General features: G+C 41.2%; 1 protein-coding gene across 2 annotated transcripts in view; it reads right to left on the minus strand.

The window, feature by feature from the left end:
• Positions 1-22342, minus strand: part of ITCH (itchy E3 ubiquitin protein ligase) — a 58268-nt gene that overhangs the window by 16815 nt on the left and 19111 nt on the right. Inside the window, exons 1-9 of one of the 2 annotated variants that reach the window (XM_042832319.1) lie at positions 17373-17472; positions 13813-13903; positions 11202-11340; positions 9854-9978; positions 8639-8776; positions 6552-6594; positions 3615-3784; positions 2216-2450; positions 919-1014 (exon numbers count right to left, since the gene is read on the minus strand). In XM_042832319.1, the coding sequence (XP_042688253.1) occupies positions 919-1014; positions 2216-2450; positions 3615-3784; positions 6552-6594; positions 8639-8776; positions 9854-9978; positions 11202-11340; positions 13813-13882 (1016 nt within the window). In that variant the 5' untranslated portion in view covers positions 13883-13903; positions 17373-17472. Of the gene's footprint in view, positions 1-918; positions 1015-2215; positions 2451-3614; positions 3785-6551; positions 6595-8638; positions 8777-9853; positions 9979-11201; positions 11341-13812; positions 13904-17372; positions 17473-22342 lie in introns of those variants that run through there. The other variant, XM_042832318.1, reaches the window with a different exon arrangement.

Consider the following 22342-nt stretch of genomic DNA (forward strand, 5'->3'; position numbering starts at 1 on the left):
GGGAGAGGAGATTGGCGCCCCCGGCCTGCCTGAGGAGTTGGGGGCCCAAACATGAGCACTATTTACAAAACTTCACATTTGAAAGGCTTGGGTTGGAAGGGACCTTAAAGACCACCTGGTTCCAATCCAATCCCCAAATTTGAATAAAACTACTATGGTTTTGAGTAAGTTTTAATAATACAGTAACAAATCCTCTCAAAATTAAAAAAATGAAAATAATAATAATTGAATACAACAATTAGGTTCCCTTTACTCTCTGCCAGCTTGATTTGTTCTTTAAAATCTAATTCTCTTCACTGTCCCATGTGCTTTTACTTTGTAATTCTCTAACACATGGATCAGTTAAGCCTGAATGAATTGCAATAGAACAATTGTGTTTTTCTTTCAGTATGGACAAAAAAAAAAGAGTAACAAATGAAAGAACATCACCTGCACAAAGTGTAACATCACTGGCTGTTCTGACAGCTGGAAACACCCAAAAACTAAAGATTCTTTACAAGAGCATAGTAATTTAACAGCTGGGAATCCTAAGACAAGACCAAAGGACTGTAAGCAATAACCTCAGGATAAATAGGTAACCAAGGGCATACATGCTCAGGCTAATAGTTGTCTAAATCACAAAATACCCTCCTGCGGTTTTCATTATCTTTCACAGTCAAGAGTGCCCACTGTTTTCACCCATTTATCAGCATACACCCACTTGCTTATTCTTTTGACGAGAAATCTCCATTTCATTATCTTTGACATTCAACTCCTTTCCACACTGTAGAGCTCTCTGGAAACAAACTGGATAAATTGTTTGCACTTGTTCATGTTGCAATGTACAAATGCACTTTCCAGCTGCAGTAAACTGAGTCAGTTTTAGATACACCCAGTCCAGGCACATCCAAGGCAATCAGATGCCTTTACATGGCTTACCTTGGAGGAAGAGGCTCTGGCCGATCCCACGTTGTTCTTTTTTCAACATGATCTACATAATATACTCGACCATGCTGGTCCACTCTTTGCTCCCAACTGAAAATAAAACGACACTTAATCACTTCTATCTCGAGGTGGAATTACTCCAGCCGCTCATCAGCATGAAGGATACAGCAAAAGATGAGAAACATTTCGTTTTGTAAAGTGCTTCTCTTACTAAAACACTTGAAGCATTTAGAACAACAATTTTTAAATTTTCTGTATAACCACCTTCAGGTTGTGATAAACTAAAGCCAGAATTCATGCATGTGCATGCTGCCTTAGCAAGCAATGTTTTGTATTCAATATCAAACAGATCAGTAATGCATTGAGCAGAATCATCAGTGGAGCATAATCCCCTATTAGATTAATACTCATTTAATTTGAATCTCCAAATTATGCAAACGTTGCACACAGCACATATCAGCAGTTCAGCATAAGGGCACTGAAGTTGCATTTTCTGAATACGCAGCGTTTGGGATGCGGACTTACTCCAGTATTTGTATCAAATGTATCATGGAGGGAAATGCACAGTAATTTACCATTTCTAATGAAATAAAAATGGTAAAGCAACAACTGATGTTTTCAAAATTGCTTTCACAGTTATCCTGTAAGCATGGTAATAATCCAAACCTCACCCACCTATTGCTTTAAGTGCAGGCAAATTAAAGCAGGTAATAATTTACCTATTACACTACTCACATTAGGAAGCTTTTGCTTTCCCTCACTCAGAGTACAGAAACAGTTCTATTCTTTAAAGACAAAGTTCAGAATCTAAACAATATCTTTGAGGCAAGGGACCAATCATCTGACAAACTCCACATGGGTATGAAATACCTCACTGTGCCCACATTGCTCTCAAGAGGTGCAATGTATGAACTATGAAATTTAAAGCCACATAGCAGATTATGTCCTGCAACAGTAACTTTCCTTCTACTTATTCATATGTTTCTTACCATTTGACTTCTTTCTAATTTGAAGACAGCAAGTTGTCTCACTATTTAAAACCTCTGTTTCACCAACTTAGCAGTTCACAACAAACATCAAAACTACTTAAAATTTGATTCCTTTCTTGATTAAACCATACACACACACACACACACCTGAAAGTCTACTAGGTCAAACAGTTTAGAAAACCTTCACTTTAAAAGCTTTCGGGAATTGCTGTTATGCAGCAAAAGATAGATGTTACGTGTATTTTGGTATGCTTAAAAGAAGAAAACAGAAACGTCAGCTGAAAAATTCATTAAGCTCATACCCAGGTGGAAGAGGACCTTGACTGACTGTAGTTAGTGCCTGAGTTGGAGGATTTACTGGCTGGACTTGTCTTGATACTGGAGGAGTGGTGAGCGCAGCAGTTGCAGGAGCTGTTGTTGCTGCTGTTGCCCCCTCAGGGCTCGGTTCTGAAGATGTATTTGCAGCTGTGCCTGCCAGTGAACCTGCACTGGCCCCATCATTCTCTGTGGACGTGGATGGAGAACCATTCACACTTCCTACGACGCCAGACGTGTCAGAAGAAAAAAAAAAAAACTTTACTTGGTTTTTCTCTCCTTATTGATAACCTATTTCAGTATCTGTAAGTCACAAAAGTAAACGTGCAGAAGGTGGTAGTTTGAAGTAGGGCACACATACAGCCACATTTCCTACTTCATACAAAAAAATTTAAAAAAGGCAACTTAGCTGCACTCTGTAAAAATGCTTTAGTCCAAGAACTGCTATCAGCTGCACAGCTTTGATATTACAAAGAAAAGCGATTCACCAAAGCAACTTGTTTGCATTCTCTAAACATGAGATGATTCTAAAGAAAAAACCATGTGCTCACATCCATGGATTTCCCAATTATTACTTGCAACAATTCAAGAGGCAGCATGCGCAACATTTTCAAGAAGAGATTTGACACAATGTGGGCAAATTAAGGCTGTGGAAGGGAGAATACATGCATTCTTTAAATGCTTTCAGATGTTTTTCCCCATGCAGGCCATTTGGTAGGCAGTATTAAGAACTATACACAACTCTTATTACTAAACTACACTGCCTTTATCTTTTCAAATAATTACTGCAGCCTACTTTTCCATCCATCCTCAGCATTTATCAATTGTGACAACGAGATCACCAAAACACACAGTAGTGTATGCATGTGGAGGAGTTAACCTGAAAACACCCAGCATTGTCTTCAAGTTTTGGAGTTTCTAAATTATAAGACAGACTAAAAAACAAATCTGTTTTCATGCAATCAATGTTTGAAGTGCTGCTGTTTCAAATAATTTAACCTGGACTGTAGAAACAAATAACTCATCTTCCAAGCCCCAGCATTATCTACTTGAGACAGTTCTGTAAGGCCTTCAGCAGGTTTGTTCACAGGTCTCATTAAAATTAACTGAGTGCAACAGTAGCACTCACTCATCTTCTTTTGACACCAGCTCCAACATATTTAGCAGTATCACTACAATCATCACTTATCAGTCATGGAAACAAGAAATTACTCATAAGAGGAACAGTGATATTGAATGCAAACTGTTCAAACAGAAGTTATATACCCAAGAATTTACCATGAAAAAAATTGTAGTTAAAAACATGCATCAGGAAATGTTATGTTCATTTTCAGACTGTACAGAGAATCCACAGCTTTGAGTGGATTGTGGCCCTAGAATACGCACCAGCTGCTGATGGGGGTCTGCGGGGTGTGGGTGGAGGTGGTCTGGAAGGCCTGGGAGGTCGAGAAGGTTTGCAGCTTCCATTGGTGAGTAGTGGAGAATCACTGCCATTAACAGTCTTGTTTTCATTTGAAGCAGCATCTTCAGAGCTTTCAAGGCCATTTGTGTTAGTCCTTTGTAGGAAAAGACAGAAAGGAGAACTATACTAAGAGTCTATGGATGAGAACAAGCTTTATAAAAGAAATGAGAATGTAATAATTATGGCTAGATAAGATTTTTACATTCATGATAATTATAAAAAAAAAAACTACGGGTTTGAATAAACACTCTGAGAATTTACCCGAGGCACACGAGATGAAAACGGAGTGAAGCAGATGTACTAACAGCCGCTGTGGACACCTCCTTTTTCATTACCCAACTCAATACAGCTGCCTTCAGGACCTCTGCACTTTGCTGCTCAACCTTTTCCTCCCATGAATGCCACTAGTCTCTAATGAGATGGGAAGTTGATTAAGACTGTAGAACAGCCTGTGTGCATTGGCTCCACATGGTAAGCATATGTTCAGAACAAACAGAAGGCTTGAAAATTTTAGACAAATTAACTACGCACACAGATTCTCCCCCTAAGCTCAGTTCTGGATATTGCTAAGAGAACTTAGGACTAAGCATTAAGATTTTGAAGAGGAGCTATGAATTAATAAGCAGCATCTCAACTTTTCAAGCACTTAACTTGAAATAGCTGCCTTCATTCACTCTGTGCCAGTCAGTTACACCTAGCAGAGTATTAGTCTGATACATTTGTACCCCACTGAGCGGAGGTAAATGCACCTACACCTTTATGTCTAAAGCATTTAGTTACCTAGTGGATTGGCAGGTCAAATACAGAGGCCATAAGCAATAAAAACACAGGTTTCATTTCAGACCAATGCCTTTAAAATTACATTCTTATAAACACACAGTAGGTAGTAAGTAGGCCTAGTTAAACCACAACGCGTAAGAGATCAAGTAGAATTACCCACGTCTGACCTCAATATCCATGTCAAATGTACCTCTGCCCCAGACTAGGTGTGCTACATGTGACAATTTACACCGTGCTACAACCCTGAAGTAAATGACCATGATGTGCAAATCACTGGGGATGTGAAGTCTGCAAGAACTATAGCCTCACTTTCCCTTGGCCCTAGTAAGTACTGCTTCTGTTCGAATTTTACTGTCAGAAGTAAAACCTATTATCTTTTGTGTACTTAGATCAGGCATTTTAAGACAATGGTGCATACGAAATGTAATTATACACACAGCAGTAAGTGCTGCTAAGTATGTTCCACAGCACTTACATGATCCTCAAAAGGGATCCTGCAGGAGCACCAAAAGCCCTGTGAGATGGTACTAAAACCACACAAGCTCATATTACTATTACTGGGCATTCCATACCCAAGCACAGAAGCATTTTTCTGAGCAAAAAAAGGAAACAGAACTATATAAAACTTCTGTAGGAAGACTCCAGACTACTCCGCTAAGTGAGGTTTAAGTTCTCCTGCTTGCTTACAGATCAACTCAGCTATTCCAGATCTCATCTGAGAGTGCTGCACATTGTACAAATACTTAAAATACTCATAGAACTGGAAACTAATTGAAGTGGCTTGGTCTTCACTGCAGGTTAAATATGGTCACTTTTATTCCACTATGTTGGATGGGACACAATCCCAAATCAATCTTCAAACACCGTAACTGTCAGCTTTCGGTATCTTCTCAACAAAGCAAAACAGAGTTCTGATACCTCCGTGCTGTGAAACAGGAATGTAAAAAGCATGCACTGTGGTGTTTATGCACCAGTGGAACTTCCTTAAAGATTATTTTTATTTTTATGCAATCTGATTTATCACCGGGAAATTAAATCTCAAATCTTTTTATTTGGGGATTTTTATTTGTATCCTTGTCTCGAGAACGGAAGCTGCACTCAGCACACACCAGAAGGAGAAATACTCTGCACTTTGGAGTGAGACAAGTATTTTTCAGACCAGCTCTAAACTGCAGCTCGCTAGCTTTCATTGAGAAAAACAACGCCTACTGCTGCTATGCTCCCTGAAATAGTTCCTCACAGTAGGGGCAGTCAAGTTAAGAGACTCAACCACATGTCCCCAAAACAGAACAGAATTTGCCTGTGATACTGAAAACCTGCACTCAGCTCCAGCATTTTCACAAGAGCTATAAATCCAAGAATAATGTATGTCAAGGGGCTCGCAACTGTTGAGCTAGGAGTGTAGATTGATGTATGAGAGCCAAAGCAACACCACGCTTATTTCAGTCCTTTTAAGGCAGAAATTTATGAAGCAAGCTGCTGTGGGAGCCAAAATCTTACTGGTCTCATCAACATTAGCACTGTTAACACAAGGTGCTGTCCCCATAACAGAGACAGTAGGATACATATACACCTCACAACAACACACTTAATTGCTCAGGGAAGATTAATTGAACCTAAATCTTTCCATGCACCCTTTCCAGCTATGGCTCAGTACCTGGGAGTAATTGTAAAAGATGCCAACCGCGTGTGCTGATGGACTCAGCCAAACCAAAGCACCTGTTCTGATGCCAGACTGACAGCCATGCAGCTTTACAACATTTTAAATGAAGCAGATAAAGAAAAATCTGCAAATATAAGTTACTGGATGCAAAGCCAACTCTCTCACATTATACTGAGCTAGTACTAAGCAGTTCTGCTTAATTCTAAAAAAAGGTTCCTATTGCTAGTTATGTTAAATAAACCTGTTACAATTAACTTGCTTTTAAAGACAGTTAAATATTTGAATGTACAATAGTATAATTTTTTAAGGATGTGCTCAGAACTTCACAAATTATTCAGTCATCATGTTTGTAAACCATGCAGTCCCTCATTCAGAAATGCAAACATTAAGCGCAAAAAACAAGGGGAAAAAGTCTTACCGAGCATCATTTCTTGCTTTGGAGCTGTCACTCTGTGTAGGACCTTAAATACCAGAAATACAAGGACAGCAGCACTGTGAGCAACATTTGGAACCACTTCCAAGCACAAAAAAACACAAGCCTTTAAAGCCCAGACTTCTCTCAAATGCCAAGGCTGTACACTTCTATGCTGCTCATCTACAGGCTTCTTTTAAGACTGCACGTTTCACACCTATGTATGTCTACGCATTTTCTTCAAGCACTGCTGCCACAAAGTGCAAAACCAGTAACATTTTCACCTTATGGAAGATGTAACACTACCTTCCCCAACTGCATGAATACTGCCAAAGGCACACAGTTCAGTAACTCCCTTCTGTCTCTGTCAGCAGTACCAAGCAGTCATTTTCCCAGTGGAGCTCACTTTTCATACTCTTGACCCTGTTCTGAGGGCAGGCAGAGCAGGTAGGACAACAAGTTCCTCTGAAATCCTCTCTCTGGCTGGCCAGCAAATCCCTGCAGCTGTTTGCTTGAGAACTGGTCTCTCTGACCCAGACCATTCCCTTTCTCTATGCACAAGGTAGCATCAAGGCATTGGAGCAGGTCCAAATTTGGCTGCTCTCCAGAAAGTATTATAGCAATTCAGCTTAGATTTGCAAACGTTTCTCAACTGCTTATTCAGCTACCTTGCAAATATTTGCCTTCTGTGCCAGCGCTTGCAACATGCAACACTGAAACGCTCACATGCAGAGTGCAAATACTTCCATTAACAAGGAAATCAATTATCACCTCTGATGGGAACTAACTGCAGCTGTAAGCCAAGAAGTGGGATGTAAACTCTTACCCTGACCTGCTGTTCAAGGAACTTACTCCAATTCCAGCAACACAAGCTTAACTTCAAAGGCTAGTCAGGCAACAACGCAGGCCAGTCAGTGCCCTTGCACTCTAGAACATGTTACACTGAATCTTTTTAAGATCTCTCCCTTTTCTCATCTGCTTCAGACACCTCATCCTCTTGCAATCCTCTGCTCAACTACTTTCTAACACTTGCCCTGCACTCTGCAGCACAAAACCGTATTCAGTTCCACTATCTGCATGACTTTTCCTACTTACCAGCATTTTTCTCTCAGTAGGTTAATTTAAGGAAATGGTTTCCAACTGTGCTTTTACTTCTTCCAAGTACTGCACCTGAGGGAAATGTTACTTTCACCTCAGCCTTGCTCTACAAGCCTCACAGTACTTGGGCTTTCTTTAGAAAAAGCAAAACAAACAACAAAATCACACTCCATCAGAGCACGCAATCAATCTTTTTAGCACAGTTACATATTCGGATGCAATCAGAAACTGTCTTCATTTAGTCCTTCAAAAAACAAAAACACCTTTCTGACACAAGCCAACTCATCGTCCTGCTGGTTTCCACCACAGAGAGCCTGTTTGATCCTGGAGAAATCACCTCCCATCCAGTCCTAGGCTGCACACTGCGTCACCCTCAGAAATGCACCTCTGTCTGCCTCAACCAAAGGAACTGCAATGCCTTACTTCTATTTTAACGTAATTACACAATTCACACTTACTGAAGACTCTCAGTTAAAAACTATCCTTGTTATCTGAGACTGAAGATACCAATTAAATGAAAAAAGAGTGGATCTCCCCCTCCAGCAAAAATCTGTAAGCATTTCATTTAGATATCTAACAAAAATTCAATATAAAGCTGCTTCCTAGCCAGAATGCTTACTATTATGAGACTAAATTTATCCATTTTATATTGCTTTTTTGCTTATAGGCTTAGGAAAATTGAGGGAAGCTAAAAGCCTTCGTTAAAGTAAGGCACAATGGTAGCTCGTAATTCCTAGATAAAGCAAGCAAAGTTCAGAAAATTAAGGTGCTGATCTTATTTGCATTACAGTCATGCTGATAATCTTTGCTGATTATGACTCCACTGCAAATAAAAGCACATAAAAGCTCTGGTCTCTACAAACACCAAGTTAAATAAACCACTCGTTACCATTACTAAAACACTGCATTCAAGCATTCAGTAAAAAAAAAAAAACAAAAAACCTTTGTATACCAGATATTATATACATTGTACATTTAAGCTGAAAGTCACTTACTTCTTGTACTTGAGGCATCACCATTGGTCAGGAGCTCAGGATCTACCTGCATCCCATCTAGACAGACAGACAAATCTCCTACCACTTCTGCTGGCTCTCTGTCACCAAGAAGATGCAGTGTTACCACTACCTGATCAACTGAAAAAGAACAAGAAAGTCAGGGTTTACCTTAGTATATAATGAAAGAGATCACAGCAATCAAGAAAAAATACACAACTTCTGCTTGCACCCTGCATAATTTCCTACACCTTGCGTGGTGCAGCTAATCATTCCCACGTGTCAGCAAGCTTATTATTTCTATAAAGTAGGGAGAACTAGAGCACAAGCTTTTTGCTGCCTAAAGAAAGGTGTATCTTTATAGGAGAAATGCAGCCTCTGGTTTCTGCCCACACTTCTTAAGCAATTAATATACCTGTCCTTGATGAGCTATAGACAGAAGATGTAATTCACCTCATTCTTCATGCAGAACAACTACCAAGTCTATCTTGGAGTAAAACATAGCACATTTATCTAGTGACATGTAGTTTTGCATTTTAAATGTGGATTCTGTGTCACGTCCCTAAGTCAGAGGTACTTTGTGGGTACATCCCAGTTCTTGGCTGAAATGCCTGAATCAGTATCCAGTACCATACAGCATGACACCCACTGTTACACAGAGCAGTGGAATTATAATTTTCAGCTACAATCACAACAGGACAGTGACTGTCAGCAGAAAACCGTATTACATTGCTATCAACATGCTGCAATTTGAGTGCCCACATCTGAAAGTCAGGAAGCAAAAGTCAGAACAAGGATGAGAGCACATCAGTATGCAGTATATAGCAAGACAATTTGATAATGGGTGTGATGATCCACTTGGAAGCTCCACAGTGCACATACTGCCTCAAAGCTAACTGGTTCTAAGACACATTAAATGGTACAACATACACTACTTCAAACTTCAACAACATTCACTCACTTTCTCCTCTAGCACCAGATATGTATCTGTTTTTAGGCTATGTAAAAGGAACCACTCTTTCATTACACTTTCACTCCTGCACATAAAAGCAAAGTGAAAAACATCAGGCTTCCATTGACACCACGACAGGTTGTGTATAAGGAAATAAAGATGATAACAAACGATTGCGAGGATGCTCAGAAATGCAATCTGTAGCAAGAAAAGGAACACTTAATGCCCACCAGAGCGTTACACACTGCACTCAAACTTGTACTTACGTTTCATACTGTTTGATTTCAAAGTCTCATGAATATCCAGGGCAGCACTTCCCAGGAGGACATCAGACTTCAACGTTTGATGGCTCCAGACTCGAAAGGTTAATTTACTTAGAGGAGTGACAATTCTGAAAAGAAGAAGTTAAGCACTAGTGTAAAGGTTTTGGGTGAACTGAGCAATGTACATCAACTGTCACTTAAAAATTATTTTAAAAAGCAGAGTACAAACTGTGGCACTGTGAAAAGCCTCCTCTGGCTGATAAGGCTATAGAACCACAATGCTGGAATCTGTGCCCAGCACGCAGGCAGCTCCATTTGTCTGCTGGTGGCAGAGACCGTGAGTGTCTGCTCCTAGAGAAGCCACCAGCAGGGCCACATTCTGAAGCTGACAGCACTCTACCTTGTGCTGTGAGGCCCTCCACTCCCAAACTGTCAGCACTTACATACTGAGAGAGCCCCTTACTGAAGAAGAAACATATGCCAATGCAATTATCCTTTTTAGAGAGCAGTTAGTTACTGTCTCCCCTCTATCTCCAAAACAGGCTTAATCAAACCATGCTAACTGCTGTATTTCTAAATGTGGCTTGGAATTTTGCAGGAAGGCATTTTGGTGGTATGGCGTACGTGAGCAGGAAAGCCCTGGAGAATATAGGAGCTCTCACAGTGAAAAGAAAAGCCTGAAAGCCTAGACTTTTCTTTTTCCTTCACAGAAGTATTCTGACAACAGCAGAAAGAAGAGCACCACCAAACACCTGATGACATTACAGTTAAAATAAATGGAAGCTGCAGATCTCTTTTTTAATATCACTGCTTCATACCTCCTGTCATCTCACAACACAAACACCAACTCTATTCCTTCTTGAAACTAATGCTAGCTTTGTACTTTGTACTATAAATGCAACAGCAATTTTGTGCTTGTGCTTGAAGTGGGAAGTGATTATACTCAGCCACCTAGCAGTGCTACAGCACGCTGCAGGACACTGCCACACAAAACTACACTTTTCAGCCACAAAAAACTAACCTTAATTGTGACAATCAAAACATGAATGGAACTGTCAGCTTCACCAGATTACCTTCACTTTCCTACTATTTACACGATTAGAGCTGAGTTCTTACACTACAGACATTGCTACAATTCCTTGTAAGCACTATATCTTTTCTGTGGGACACAATGCAATGGTTTTATAAGTACATAGGTTGGAATGGAGTATATTAGCCCTCAAAAATTCTCTCTATCCTGTGCAATGCAAAATGCCTCGTCTAAAATAATAACACAACCCACCCTTAAATCCACAGTCAGTTGCACAGCACTAATTTAACTCAAACTAGAAAACAAAACCATCAGACATACACTGTAAGATGCTGTTTCCACTTTGGACTATTTGTGTTGTTGCATTTTTCTGTCTTCTTTGACTGTCCATCTACTGAGACTTCCACGTAAGGGCTTGGTCCAAACCACTTATTTTTTTCTTTTAGTTTTGCTGAAATAACTGTTAAGAAAGAGAAAAGTTATAATCGATGACTGAATATTTCAACATCAAATAATATTTCTCAGCTGGCTACTTCAGTATTCAAGTATGAGATCGCTGATGGCTGACAGTAATGCTCAGGAGAGAAAGCACACATGGAAAACAAATGTGTTTGCATTTCAGGTTATTTTGTCCAGCGTTACATCTCACACAAAAGTCTAAAAACATAGCAGTACTTCTTCCACTGCATCAGACACCATGGCTGATAATTATCAGTTTTAGATACCCAAAAGCATTTCAGTGCTGAAAGCAGAAAATATCACCTACAGCCTACCTAACCTGCTCCCTGTCCCCAGCCAGGATCGTTCCCACAGTTTTTTACACTTGCTTCTGATAAAGCTGGAAACACGATCCATCTTCCTCACTAATGAACCCTGGACAAGTGCCACTGCTGGTGATGAGAAGATGTTTAAGAAAAGGAAAGTTTTGTTGAGTTTTCTGTATCAAAGCCAACTGACACAAAATCTAACAGGAGGGCAGTTTGGAGCTCTAATAACTACCTACTGTTCTACAGCAAAACTTGGACGGGACTTGCAGCTCTAGAGCTTTTCTCATGCTAGTAAATATATTCTTTATATTAATACCTGGACAGCAACATAAACTTGAAATTTTCATTTTTTTAAACATTCAGCATCAACTACAATAGTCCTGTCTTGCCAAACACCGAGTGCATTGTCTTGATTTGCTCTGCATGTGCCTACCCCAATGTTTATTTGGCTCTTAGATAAGGAGAGTTCTTGGATTCTTTGACAGCACTCAGCTTACAAATCAGTACTCACAACCAGTGGCCAATGAACCCTGCTCTGTTGCTACAAGTGTCAGTCTGGTCTCTTGTATTTTCATCACGACTTAAGCTGCACTACATGATTTAAAAAAGATGATCAATTCAAGCCCATATGCCTAATCTACCTATATTCCTTTTATAGTCTATGTTCCTTTAGAGACTTAGAGAAGTAGCTTAGTACAAACTGATCTGAACTGCTCCCAAGGGAAGCTCTCTCTCTTTATGAGCTCTCATTGAAATTAGTTCTGTTAGCTGGCACTGATCTTCAAGAATTACCTTCCCCTGATGCCTCCAGTACCTGGATACTGCAGCAATTCATGCCTCAACATCACTAGCTGCCTCAAAGACATCAAGATCTGATTTGACTCAGCACAAATCAGCAGTCCTGTGCCTACTTTTGAGGTTCTTACTTACCAGACAACCTGAAAGTTCATTTGAAGCCAACTGAGAACAGCAGAATGGAGAGAGAAGGGGGAGACAGATGGGGGCTGCTGTTTACTGAACTAGGAGAAAGCAAAGTCTGCCTGCACCAAAGGAAAGTTTTGCAGACTGTGGCTGAACAAGAAAGAAATTAAGAAATGAACATCATAATTGTCTTCATCCTAAAGATGAGACAATTCTTTCCTTTTATGTGCCTTTAACGCAGCAAACCTCACACAGGCATCACTCCTGTAATCCTCAGCTAGGTTTCCCTTGGCTATGGGAAGACACACCGCCCTTGAAACATCTTCAATTCTCATCTCCAATATCAATCTGCAGAGAAGAGATTTTTCTTCAGGTCTCAAACTTCAGTGAGAAAAATCATGTTTGTGTCCTCAAAGTGACAGTGAGGGCAGCACAATTTATTCACTTCTCTTCTTCTGTTTTGCCTGAAGTTTTCCCATCTGTTTATGACAATTCCTTTCATTTGCACAACTTCTTCACATATCCCCACCTTGAGGGTGCAAAGTTTAGCCCTAATGCTTCTAAATACACACATGCATACACCCACAGACCTTCCATTCTCAGGCTTTAGCTTTCACACTTGAGTAAAATTTGTCAGTCAGAGAGCAGAGAAACCTGCTAGGTTTCAGCAGTTGTTCTGTTGTGTGGCACTACAAAAAGCAAAGCACGGCCATGTAAATCCAGTCCTATGCAATCTACAAGTCCTCAATTACACTAACACCCTCATCACGAATGAAAACATTTAACAGAGTCAAATGCAGTAAACAGCAGTGCAAATTCACTTAGTTTAAGATGTAAAAACAATTGTGAAATTGTTAAGATTCAGTGCTGTGCCAGCTGTTAGCAACAGAAAGAACTTTTATTATGTTGTTACATTTCAAACAGAAGTTACCCAGTTCTCTCCTACTGTTCTGTACAACTGACTTAATGCTACTCAAAAGTAATTATTAATTTCTTCATTCCTTACATAAAAAAGTATAATTTCAAAACAGATTGTGATAAAATCCTACGTATTTCTGCCAAGTCACAACTTTGTTACACCGTCAGTTTTATTTTGCTACTTCTCGTGGACTTTGCATTATTAAAAGCTTGCCAAAACACAACATGCTACTATAATTACTCTTTAATTACTGGGAGACAAACAAACAAATGAAAATTTTTCCTTGTACGTTTTTGATTGGAAAAGATACATAATAACAACTTACCAGTGATCTGAAGCTGTGATTTCATATACAGCCCACCAGGTAATCCTGACTTGGATCCAGTGCCAGCCATAATATGGGCTGGATCCTGAACCTGGATAAAGAGAATGTCAACACATCAACCCTCCAACACTCAGAAATGATTTCTTTTTCTTTTTTTGATGTGCAGACGCATTACACTGCAAACAACACTGCCACAGTCGTTCTCTTTCTAGTTTCCTTCCCTTTCTAAAGTACCAAACGTGGTTCATTAAGGGCTTAGCCTTTACCCAACGTGATCTGTAAGCACTCATGTCCTGACCAACAAGATCTTCTGATCTTGTCTCCTCACTTGCCCATCAACTGTGAGAACAACATTCTTATGTTACCAGTGTTTACTCTTCTGTCTGAAATACTGCTTTTATTGATATCCTGAGTCCTGGGGTAAGAAATTATTGCAGTTTGAAGAACTCAAAAAGCTATCAAACAAATCCACAAGCACAGAAGAAAGAAATTATGAAATTAAAAAGTAAGCTTAGAGAAACCTGTTTCTCTAGTCTTTTGTCTCCATTTGGTCAGACTGAGGATACGGCCTGGGGCTGTAATTCCAGAACACTGAAGAGGAAACATTGCCTCTGGCAGAGGATGAGACACCCTTGCCCAGCCTTCCCTCGCAGGGCAGTCTGCTCTCCTGACCCTCCCAGCACCCTCTGCACATGGCACTAAAGCAGGCTGGTATTCCTGCTATTCTTTGAACTCATGCACTCAATTCTCTATTTGGTTTTCAAGGATGGGGAAAAGCAGATGGGGCCAATACACATCACGTAGCTTTGACGTCTACAGACAAATTAAATAGCATGCTGCTATTTAATTCAGATTAAGATTACTCCGAAGTAATTCAGATACAGATTACTCCGCAGTATCCCGACATCCTTGCTCAGACTCACTGATGCAGCCCCTCTGTGCCACATTCCCTCCCTGTGCCAACTCCTCACTGCCTGCTGTGGTCAAAACCATTCAAGCACCCAATGTGTCCATCTGAGCTCCATCTGCTGCCCACTTTCTGCTCAGCCTCTGGACCTGTGAGCAGCACCGACCCGGGCATCTGCAGCATGCAGTGCTATTGCCAACAAGGAAAGCCAGGTTAGCTGAGCGGCTCCGTCGGAAGGACACAACACTCCACGCGAGGTGTTCCCAACTGCATCACCACAAGCAGCCTAAACCTCCTCTACATTCTGTGCAAAACACAGCTTGAGAAAGGAGGCCACATTTGAGTAACACAAGTTTCTGAAGCTGCGGTGCAAAGCCAAAGCCTGCGTACTGCGATTACTGTGAAACTGTACTTCCACAGAGGTATTTCAAGAGTGACTGTATGGAAAGTTCTCCCTTGCTGCAGATGCACATAGAGGTGTCAGCCACACCACCAAAAAGAGTACTACCAACTTGCTCAAATACACTGCATTATCAGTGGACTTCAGGACTTTTACACTAAATTCCAGCTGTGAACAAATCTACATCTCGCAAGGGTGAAAATGTTTTTAAGAGAAGTATTTTAGAAATCTTCTCAATTTACAAGACTTTCAAGGACAATTCTGAAGCCTGTTCCTGTGATGAGCTCTGCCAAGCTACATAAGCTTTGTGCTTTAAGAAAGCAGATAAATGAAGCATCCAGACCAGCACTGCTGTTCTTGGCAGCCCGAAGGAGGCTGAATTTGCAGAACTGAAGTTTTCCTGGAGAAAGAGCACTGCACATAACAAACACAACTACTGAAGGTGAGGATTAATTTACATTTGGAACCACACAGTAAGCACATACAGCAGAAGCACACGTTAAAGCTTATTTTTTCTAAGCCTACAAAATATGCTCAGTAAAATTAATGTATTAATATTCAACCATTTTCACTGAGAACATAGGGAAAAAGAAAATCTATCAGCTTAATCCCATCAGAAATGACCATCCTGCACACACCTGAATCCATCTGAGTTGCCACATGCACATACTGGCACTTACACAGCCCAGCCTGCAGGTCTCACTGGTCAGCACAAGTCACATTTCAAGAGCCTGCCAGTATTTCTAAGGATAAGAAACCATGTTATACAGAGCTTAGTTCTCTCAACTGCCATTAAGCTCCTAATTACTGTTCAACAACAATCAAGCTGAAGAATCTTATCTTATTGCTTATGTACCAATGAGGCACACAATCTAGAATCCATTAGAATCCAAACTACTGTATGAGCAGCAATTTTTTCATGATAACTGCACAAACTTCTAGCAGGAAAAACCAGCCTAGGGAGACATAAAAATGAAAACTGCAATATTGAACAATTATAAAAATATTTCCATTTTGTTTTATTGCAGTAGGGAACAGTACTGAGGGTTCTGAAAGAAGGGAATGTGGCTGTTAAAGTACCTGGATGTGAGTGGGCAGGCAGGCACAAAGTAATGACTGCCACCAAGCACTGTGACTGCCCTGCACTTTGAACCCTGTGCCAGTAAAAGGGAATATAATGACTGCTTCCAAATGATGTTATAAATCATCAGTTAATGAACAAAATATAATTCAAGGCATTATAACTCAAGTATTTCCACAAGTTGAAAATATTCCAGCTGATCTGAGAATGCCTACTCAAGTCTTTTCTACGCAGTAGGAAATTGTGTCTTCATTAATAACTAGCTTTGTTTTTACCTTTCTTTAATTACATTAAGATCACGTTGCCATTTTTCACCTAGATGCAGCTGCCCATTTCCAAGGAGCCTACCAGAACATGAAATTTGGGAACATCTGCTGACAGGCTCAAAAGCTGCAACACAGAGAAGGCAGGCAGCAGGAAGAGCACAATCACATAAGCTTCACTTCCGTAAGGGATGAACACACCTACACAAATCAATTAGTGTATGAAAAGATTAAGTATCACATAACAGGGATGAGTATGTCCTGTCAGTATAAATAATCACTCAAATGCTTGTCCCAGTCACTGATGGCTACACGTATCCTCCCAGATAGATTTATTTTTGCCACAGGCCACAGGAAGGCGTAATCATGGGACAGCTTATGCTGCACTGAACTATGTATGCACTTGTTGATTTTAAACCATCTGACAAACTTCAATTTTAAGCAGCCCAGAAATTTCTGTTGTACCCAAAGAGATGAAAGACAGCTTTCATCCTGTTTCTTTTGTGCATGCACAATGAATTGGGAATTGTCATTGTTTGAAGAAGGCTTGCAGTGAGCGCAGCATTAGATGCATCGGCCAGCACTACTTCAGAAGTTTACGTTTCTTTCCCCTTCAGAAGGACGAGCTGACTGGGATACAGATGGCGACATGAAGAAAAGAACACAACCAGGATCTGACAAAAGAACACAACCAGGATCTGACAAAAGAACACAACCAGGATCTGACAAGCAGAGCCTGTACCCAGAGAACACGGAGCTACGGCTTCCTCCCAGCCCTGACCCGGAACCCCTCCAGCCAGGAGCTGATCTGCCCCGTCCCTTCCTGCAGCCATTTCATGCTCTGCACAGCGACCTGCTCCTAATGCACTCCACTGACACACTTCATAACAAAATAAAATCTAATGTTACCGTGATTCCAGCCAGATTTCATTAGGTTTTTATCAGGTTAATAACTACTTGATGCTTCCAGTGCTCAATGTAAAAGTGCGTCGTCTCTATTTTGAAGAGAGCAGGAAGAAAAAAAAAACCACAAAAAAACCCCACACAATTGGTTTAGTTCATGGTAAAAAGAAATGACACGGGCAGCTGCTGCCACGTACAAACAGCAAGAACACTTTTTGTACATTTCGCAGCAAGACAAACTGTGGTCACGCTCAGCTGCAGAAGGCCATCTCTCACTGTGTGCTCAGACAGGCTGGCACCAGCACGGCTTAGAACAAACTTACTCTGCAGTCACACCTTTGGACCTCACTGCTTCTGGGACTCTGTTCTTTGAATTTCCACCCTAGCCACAGTGCTTTCTCCAAAGCCTCCCTATGGCATGGTGTGCTCTTAGGGCAAAATGCATCATCCTCAAAGGTATTTTAATCCATGACAGCAAAGTTCATCACAAAACTTGCTTGCTTGTGCGTGAATGGTGCAGAAGGAAGAAATCCTAGAGGGACACAGCCCAGACACTACCAACACGTTCAGAAAACAGATGGGAGGTGAGCAGAGCCTTATTTTTCTTTCAACAAATCATGAGAAAGAGTAGAAAGAAAAGCAGCATTGAGTTCATGGTTGGAGCAAAGCAAGGAACGAACGAGTTTCTTACCCTGCAAATCCAGTGGGTATAAATAGCAGAAGAAAAGGTAGCAAAGACTAGAAAGCCCTTCAGAGGGTTACTGTGGGACCTTCATTCATGGATGGGAATCATTAAAGGATAGGCTTGCTTTAAAAGGCAATTTTATTTCACGTTCATTTGAAAGTACAGAAGACAACCGGGTGAGAACAAAATCCTGTGACTATCATACACGCATAGCTTTGAAAATATGTTGGCACACACTCATTATAATTAAAAAAGCTGAAATAACTGCACAGTCTGCTGCTGGAAAACTCATGTTTGTTAACTGTAAGAACACAGCCTGCTCTACATTTCAGAGGTGAACTGAGTTAAAGGGAATTTGCTATTTCCACGAGCCAGTCAAAAAATCTGCAATAAGGAAAACATTTCTTTAAGATACTGATGTTAACAATGGGTGTTGAAAACAGAGGAAAACAGTGTAAGGAAAACAGCCGGTGTACAGAAGAATACGAGATTCTGGAAAAAGTCTCAGTTATGAGACATTTCATTTAGAAAGGCTGTATATAAAGTATGCTGCTTTTATGACAGCTGTTTCTTTTTTTTCTGTATTTTTTTTTAAACAATTGACACATGATTCATGTACCGGTACGTGAATTTCAGAGACAATTCCCAGTGTTGAGTTTGTGTCAACATTGGACATGTTTTCTCTGTAAGGAATTGATACACACTTCTTCTCTTCCCCCCTAAAACACCGAAACCTGTATTTAACTGTAGGCTGTCATACGGCAGAAAGGTTCTTTTCTCTCAAATGTTACTGGTAACTACCCAGTAAGGCTAAGCAAAACCAGCAAGTTTGGCAACTTCTTGCTTTGTAACTTGGTAGGTAATTGAAAATTTCAAGTTTCAAAAAGTGGTTTCACAAAGCTGTTTTTGTTTCACATTTTTCTTGGTTTTTCCTTAAAATAAGTTCGGAGGACATGGTAAGTTATGTCTAAGCAAGACGACATGCAGAAAGAAAATGCTGAGTAATCAGCTAGGAGGAAAAAATGGACAGATTATAACAGTGCTGAGTGCAGGTTGGAAAAGGAAGCAATTTCGAGGTTTGCATCATGGGATGTTTACGTAAGGAATGGAAACAAAGAGGGTTTTAACAGCAGCACACAGCTTGGCTCCCTTAGCCATCAGACAAACTGATGAAGTGTGACAGACCCGGTGCTCACCAGTTCGGATGAGCTCAGCAAAGAGGTTCAGATTAGAGTCGGTCTGGGCTCTCGAGAAATATGGCCTAGCAAAAAGGAACTTCAGGGCCCCGAGCTTCAGAAGAGCTGGTTTGGGCTCTTTAAGGCAATACCAAACGAGATCCCTAGGGAAGCTGTCCCTTAGGGAAAAAGGAACAGAGCAGAGCCGGCACCTCTTAAGGACGCCAGCCTGAGAACACAACAGCTCTCCATCCCCCAGGGTAAGGAATCAGGCAGAGGAGGCAGGAAACCAGCAGGCTGAGCAGGGACACACTGCTCAAAGTGAGGGGTAAGAAGGAAATGTGCAGGCAGAGGAAGCAGGGAGGCGTGCTGGGCAGAGCAGAGGGATGCTGCCTAGATACACAGGAAAGCCAAGGCAAAAATGGAACCAAACTTGGCAAAATACATGAAAAATAACAAGCAGGTAGCCTGGTCTCAGCTGGGACAGTATGGGGACGGAATGTCCTGGAAGGGAAAGGATGCTGAGGCACTCCACAACTCTTCTGCCTCAGATCTCACTGACAATCACCTCTCCCCAAACTGCCTTACGAGAGGTGTTCCCAGCAGCTGCAGGTCATCATCCCATTCCCTTCTGCTCAGCCCTGGTGAAGCCAATATTGAGGTTTGAGTTTCCCAGTACCACAGAGACCTGGACACACTGGAGATAGCCCAGTGGATGGCAACCAAGCTACAAAAAAGGACAGGAGCATCTCTGCTAATAAAAAGGTCCTCTTGTTGAAGAGAAGGCTCTGGGGGACCTCATTACTGTCATTAAATTATGAGACATCTTGAAGTTGGTGGTAGAACAGTTGCTTCTATTTCCCTCTGAGAGATAGAATCATAGAATCACAAGGTTGGAAACAACCTGCAAGATCATCTTGTCCAACCATCCTCTTATTACCACTGCTATCACAAGCACTAAACCATATCTTGTAGCTCCTCATCAAACACCTCTTGAACACCGCCAGGAAACAGAAACCTGGGATCTCACTGTAAAAAAAGGACAGGTGATAAGGACTGGTTGAACAGCTTATTTCCCTGAGACTCTGAACTCTTAGACTGCTGAGTTGTGGTCAGCAGTTCTACGTCCAGCTGGAGGCCTGCCATGAGAGGTGCTCCCCAGGGCTCTGACATGGGACCAGAAGTCCCAACATCTTTATCAATGACCTAGACAGGGGGACCAAGTGCTCCCTCAGCAAGTTTGCTGATGACATCAAACTAAGTGGTGCAATTGACACAATAAAAGGAAGGGATGCAATCCAAAGGGACCTGGACAGGCTTGAGAAGCGGGCCTGTGAGAACCTGGTGAGGTACAACAGGTCACAAAGCAGATTGCTCCATCCCTGGAAGTGCCAAAGGCCAGGCTGAAAGGGGCCCTTGGCAGCCTGACTGGGAGGGAGGCAGACAGCCCATGGAAGGTTTTGGAGCTGGATGGGCCTTACGGTCCATTCCATTCCAAACGTTCTGCCATACGATTACGGCATGTCAGCAGTACTACACCGGTTCACTGAAAATGCAGTAAAATCACAACTGTTCTGCCACAATGCTCCTGTTAGAATTTAAAATACAGATGCTAAACCAACAGCAGGCATGAAAACATGAGAAATAATAGAAATCTGTTGCAGATACTGAGAGCAAGCCTGCTCCTCTCATTACAAAAGAACATCACAAAACTCATGATGAAATAATATTTAAACCAGATACTTTCACAGTGTACTATCAGCAGCTACAGAACACATTCACACCCAATTCAACAACTATAAATTAAGCAAACTTAAAGGTTTTTCAAGAGTTTGAATTTGTACCCCGAAGCAGAACTGCTGAACGTTACACTGAGGTGAGAACACTATTGCTGCACAGAGACTCACCACCCCACTGACTCACTTGCAGAGAGAACAGCTGGCACAAGCAATGACACTACAAGGCAGATTTCCAGGAGCTCTCTCTGAGGCTGCCAGGGACCTGAGGAATAAGCACTGAGTTCCTGCGTTGTTCTGCTGATACCAGTGATGGTTCTCATCTGATTACAGCCAGCACTACTGTGTCAACCAGCACTACAGGCACCACTCTGCTTTGCTGTGTTTAACTTGGTTCAGCTGTTCACAAAGCTTACACACAGACAGTTTTTCTAGCAAGGATGAGTGACATGCACACTCAAAGGCAACATGCCAGCAAAAATCTATTTCTGAGGGAAACACATTGCAGTTAGCTTGGGAAACAACTTAAGTGACACAACCTTGGAAGCAGTGGTAAAGATATATAAACCATGAAACACGGAAGAGCTGCCCAACTTCTTCCCTTTCCCTGCTATGCACTGGTTAACGAGAAATCCTTGATAGTGAAGTAGAAGCTATTCATTATGCTGTGTTAATCACGTATGCAAGTAATCCATATTTTTCCAACCTAATTCATTTACATAATGCAAACCAGAAGCACTTGTTACATCTGCTTACATACAACCATTTCTGCTTTGTTCCAAAGCACAACAGTACAGTCAAAAGTTACTTCCCCTTTAAATCAAGGAGTCCAGTTGTATTTGGTGAAATTTCCTAAACCCGTTCCAGGTAACTGCCCTTCTGAATCTTTCTCTCCAGTGTTTTCCTACCAATAAACTTGCCTTGTAGAAAATCCTAACAGAGATCTTACAATTGGTATGAACAAAGAAGTAATGCAATATACACGTATAGATTAGGAAAACACCCAGCAGAACAAAGGTCAGCAGAAAGGCTTTCACTGACAAAGGACACTTTTTGTAGCAATGAAACAGAATGCCTTGGTGTCTTGGTAAGACTGCAGCATGGCTATGTGTCAGCATAAGAGCCTGTGCTTTAAATAGAGGAGATGGCAACAGGGTTACAGCACATCACATCCGCCTTTCTTTTTTTCTATTGGGTTAACAGGAAAACACACTGTAGCTATAAGGAGATGGATATTTCATACAAGGAGAAAACAAACGACCAGCATTAACCCTCGCTTCAGTATGGAGGCTTAAGTCAGATTCTGAAGAAAAGAGCCAGCTTAAAACAACCGCTGACTCCCCAGACATGTAAAGGATCCATCTATAAAGTAGTTTGTCA

This window comes from Centrocercus urophasianus, unplaced genomic scaffold (assembly GCF_019232065.1).
Source record: "Centrocercus urophasianus isolate 14NV4802_14NV808 unplaced genomic scaffold, USGS_Curo_1.0 seq_38, whole genome shotgun sequence".
In the NCBI taxonomy this organism is placed as follows: Eukaryota; Metazoa; Chordata; class Aves; order Galliformes; family Phasianidae; genus Centrocercus; species Centrocercus urophasianus.